General features: G+C 37.3%; 1 protein-coding gene across 1 annotated transcript; it reads right to left on the bottom strand.

Moving 5' to 3' along the window:
- Positions 1–421: 421 nt before the first annotated feature.
- On the bottom strand, positions 422–3,831 carry Scrg1 (stimulator of chondrogenesis 1). The gene is made up of 2 exons (XM_004640231.1): positions 3,593–3,831; positions 422–473 (listed from the first exon to the last, which is right to left on the bottom strand). The coding sequence occupies exons 1-2, from the start codon at positions 3,829–3,831 to the stop codon at positions 422–424; spliced, it is 291 nt and encodes a 96-aa protein (XP_004640288.1).
- Positions 3,832–4,938: the final 1,107 nt, after the last annotated feature.

The following is a 4,938-nucleotide window of genomic DNA, read 5'->3' as shown; positions in this document are numbered from 1 at the left end:
TGGATTGTGGCTGTCCACCTGTGGGTACAAAATTCTTTTACTGTGTGTAGTGAATACCTCATATATGAAAAGTCTCTAGGAAGAATTTTTAACCATTTTCAGCAATACCTACAGAAAGGGCCGGGGAGATGGCTCAGTAGAATAAGTGCTTCCCTGGCAAGCGGCCTAAGTTCAATTCCCGGTTCCACCAAAAAATAAATAAATAAATAAAAATAAAAATAAAATAATAATAATACCTACGGAGAAAAATTAAATTGGATTCATTTTTATTACTATTTGCTTAACACAGGTTTACTTGTCCTAGACAAGTAAAACTATGGAATCTGTGATTTATTGCACTGGAGAGACACTCAAAATGTTATGAGACTGATATGATGTGTGAGAATTTAGGAATGGCGTTCTCCAGAATGCATGAAGATTCTCAGTGATTGCAGGGGATCACAAAAGAGATCTTTGGTCCAAAGAAGATGTCTCTGAAAGAAAATAGAATATCAGTTAAATTCAGCTGAAAGCTAAGATACATATTAGCTTTTGTACAGTAGTTAAAAATGGACAGTCATTCCCAGGATTTCAGATACATATAACTTCTTTTTAGAGGAATAAAGTACAAAGGGAAGAGTGAGAAGACTAGATAAGAAAGCAGCAAAGATCCCAGGGGTAATTCATTCTCCTACTTTCCTCCAATTGTCACTGATATATTGTCATTTAGCTCCAAAGAAAAGAAGGGTAATTGAAACCTATTATTATATATAACATTTCATTTTTTGATAGCAGAGTGGGCCATGAACTTCTAAATTCACAGGTAAGAAACAGAAAATTAAACCATTCCTAGAAAGTCATGGGAAAGAAGCTGCTCAAAAGGAGAGAACAGGGATGGGGAAAAGGAAAAAGAAGGAAGGAATGTATGTATGCATGCGTGTGTATGTACATCTTACAAGATAGCTACATAGGGATAGCTTATATATCTTACAAGACATATATAACAGAATATGTATATTCTCTCTATATATGATAACTAAAGTAATTGTACTACTGATTTCTATTGAAAGGAACAGTGTTTACATTACTTGATCAATCTTACAAGCCTATATATGATAATCTGAACAACTACTTTGAAGATAATGAGATTCAATACAATAACCATTGTTAATTTCCTATCATCTTGTTATAAAATTCTGTATTGTTTTTATTCTATTTAAAATAAAAAGTTTAAAAAGTTATTAAATTTCTAGTTTTTATAGATAGGAGAAATGTTTGGAAGTTATTCAGTTCTCTTCTAAAGATCACAAAAGGTAAAATATAAAAATGTATCAAATATGATAATACAAACTGCACATATGTGCAAGGTGGTGTTAAGATTATGACTTAAAAAATACTTAGCAAGGTAAATCTTGCCACTGTGAAGATGGCATTTCAAAGTCAAAGAGAAATTGCTTCTGTATATCTGCACTCTTGTTTAAATCCATGAACATAAATGATGACAAAGTCATATTACAAATCAAATCCAAGTCCATTTTAACAAACTGGTTTCAAGCAACACAGTAAGGAAAAGGAAGGACTGTATTTTCATATTAGTTGATACTTCATTAAAAAAATTATTTATTTGGTACACAGTCTTGCTATGCAGCCCAGACTCATTGTGATCCTCCTGTCTCAGCCTCCCAAGTGCTGGGATTACAGGTGTGTCCCACCGCACCCGGTTTCAGAGGGCAGCTGGGTGCAGGGCCAAGCACAGCATGTGGTACCAGGGATCAAACTCACATCCTTGAGTTTGCCAGCCAGACACTTAGACCACCAAGCTATCTCCCCAGCCCCAACACTTCATTTCTGTAGTACATAAAAGTTAAATCATTTCATGAGATTAATTAACCAAGTTGTGGGTATTATGATTTTTAAACTTTAGTGTGCATCAACGTCACCTGGAGGCTTTGTTAAGGCATATTTGCTGGGTCCCACCTCCAAACTTTCCATGAGATCTGGATGAGGGTCAGAAAACAGATGTACATTTTTTAATGAGCTCAGGTAATGATGAAGCTGATAGTCTGGAAACCTCATTTTGAGAATCAATTGGCTTGGTAGAGAAATATCTTGTTCCAGGTTGAATACCTGGGTTCTAGATTTAGGGTTGATGTTGCTCCATGATATAGGACAGTACTGTTCCTTTGAAATCCCTGTACCTTTCCTTACTAAGATATCTGCCTTTCTTTCCTCACAGGAAATAAAGTGGTATTTGTTGAAAGTAATTTTTTTTCTTTTTTTTTTTTTTTTTTTTTTTTTTTTGGGTCTTACTATGTATTCTTCCTAGTAGTTTTTTGCGGGGAGGGCCGACAGGATATTCAGGGTCTCACTACTAGATCAGACTCATAGTGATCCGCCTGTTTACAGCCTCCCAAGAGCTGGGATTCCAGGCAAGCGCCACCACACCCAATCTCAATTGCTGTCTCAGTGTGCCCCGGGGGCGGGGCTGGCATGACAGGCCTGGGGATTGAACCCCTGGCCCCTGTGCCTGCTTGCAGGTGCTTTAATCTGCTGAGCTATTTGGCCAGCCCTGTGGAAAGTAATTTGGGAAGATTAGTTTCAGTATGAAATATCCAAGATCATAACATTTGAAAGATTCCTCAATATCCAGAGGAACACTTTTAGAATGGAGAGCTAATCTTACTTGTTGATTTATCTGTCATTTTTTATGTTTAATATATATCTACTTTCAAAAAATAATTTGTTTTGAATTTTTATTTAGTTCATTTCTGGTTAACTTGTACATAGAACTAGAAAATTTTTCTTTGACCAGCATTCAACTTTTTGTCTAGGTGATCACTTCATGCTTATGTTAACTAGCACTCCAGCATGTTTTATCTCAAACTTTATAGTAGCTTTTAAATTGATGGTAACCTTGAGGTTCATTTTTTGCTACAAATATTTTTTTTTCTGGAACTGAGCATGGAACCCAGTGCCATCACACTTGAGTATTCTGAACCTCCAGGCCTCCTCGTTTTAAGGCAGGATTTCACTTGAGGTGTCTCATCTGATCTTAGACTTACAATCTTCTGGTCTCAACCTCCCAAAGTACTGAGATGGTAGGTGCCACCATGCCCAGCTCCAATAAATTTTTTAGTAGTGAAAATCAGATGAGAATGTATAATTCAATAGATTGATGTGTTATAAATTTTCTGGTTTTCATGTAGCTTTATTAAATTTCAAACCTGTATTACTTAAACAAAAATTTTCTCAGCAGATTAAAGCATCTGCCCTGCTCCTGGGGTGTACTGACACAGCGATTGAGACTGGGCATGGTGGTGCAAGCCTGCAATCCCAGCTCTTGGGAGGCTGCAAATAGGTGGATCACTATGAGTCCGATCTAGTAGTGAGACCCTGAACACCTTGTAGGCCCTTCCCTAAAAAAAAAAAAAAAAAAAAAAAAAAAAAAAAATCAATTCGTCACACATTGGTGATTCTAGAAAACAGCTGGGATTTGAACAGAATTTACTTAAAAAGATAGTTGGAACAAATGCATTCTGAGGGGGATATCTTTAAAAGATTTTTTTTCTGTATCTAGTTCATAGCAATACATTTAATGATTTCATTTCCTCACCTTGGGCAACAGAGCAATTCACTGAAATTGCAATAGCAGGTCATCTCACATCCCCTCCGATCCCAGAAATGATCTGGGACATTTACATCAACCTGTGTCAGCTCAGCTACTCCTTCCGGAAGGCTGTGACAGTTGCGATCTTTTAGTATTTTTCTGTAGCAAGACAGACGATTTGAGGGCATTGCTTGGACTCCCAGCAGCAAAGTTAGCCCAACGGTGACAAGTAACATAGATTTCATTTTGTCTTTTGGCCCTGAAATAGAAAAAGCAGACTGTGTCAGTCTTGTTTTCTACCAGATGGAATTCATGTGAATATAAAATTCTGTAGCATTCCCCTCCTCGTGGATAAACAGAGATGATCTTTTCTATGGTTTTCTTTGTGTTTCTCCAAGTATAGTTTTCTGACCATCTGTGATAAAAGTAACTTAAATATTTGTTTAAAATCAAATGCTAGGGCTGGGCGAGATAGCTCAGCAGACTAAGTACCTGTTTTGGCAAGCGCAGAGACCAAGGTTTGATCCCCAGTCCCACATACTGTACCAGGCCTGTCCCCAGAGCACACTGAGCCAGTGAATGAATCCAGGCGTGGTGGTGCACACGTGTAACCCCAGCGCTGGGGAGGCTGAAAACAGGAGGATCACTACAAGTCCGAGCTGCATAGTGAGACCTTGTACCGAATACATAAATGAAAATAAATAAATAAATAAAATGTTTGGATTTCATAAAAACAAATCAAATGGGAAATGCAGAGGGGGAAGAGAAGACAATGGTGAGAGAATCTGCATTTAACAAGGTACTTAAACTTGTATGTGTGTCGGTGCCTGTGCATATAGTGTGTGTGCATGTATGCGTGTGTGTATGTGTGTGGGCTTGATTTCCAACACTGTAAAATCAGACAGATTAAAAAAGAAACACGGTGTCTTTACCTTGCGTATCTTACATCTTAACAATAACATTGTCAAAGAACTGAGCTTCTATCCTGACAGAAGGGAAATGCTGATACTCATAGATGATCCCTACAGATTATATGCATATTTATATTTATATTTGGTTAAGTTTTAAAAAATCTTCCAGAATTACTTTTAGGGTCTATTTGTGTTACAAATTTTTTTAATGTCTTTCATTGACATAGACTGTCATCTTAGCTACAGTTGAAGATGGCAACTTGTTTAATTCCTCCTGTGAGCACACCAGTGATGGTGAACCTTTACACCTTCAATGATATAAACAGCCCTCTGTGACACGTGTGTCATAGGTTTGCCACCACTGATAGCCTGGCCTCCAATACTTGTGGCCATAAGGTAGTCAATTCTGATTGAGTTAACATATTCCACTGATATTTTGCT

The sequence above is a fragment of the Octodon degus genome, unplaced genomic scaffold, assembly GCF_000260255.1.
Source record: "Octodon degus isolate 3935 unplaced genomic scaffold, OctDeg1.0 scaffold00121, whole genome shotgun sequence".
Lineage (NCBI taxonomy): Eukaryota > Metazoa > Chordata > Mammalia > Rodentia > Octodontidae > Octodon > Octodon degus.
Note: the sequence above shows the minus strand (reverse complement) of the source record. Positions and strands in the feature narration are given on the sequence as shown.

What these genes read in the sequence shown, in the direction of transcription:
- Scrg1 (XM_004640231.1), bottom strand. Translation starts at nt 3,831, where the DNA reads ATGAAATCTATGTTACTTGTCACCGTTGGGCTAACTTTGCTGCTGGGA. An exon ending in GAATTGCTCTGTTGCCCAAG is followed by an intron (nt 474 to 3,592) that starts GTGAGGAAATGA and finishes ATTTTCTTTCAG; the next exon opens with AGACATCTTCTTTGGACCAA.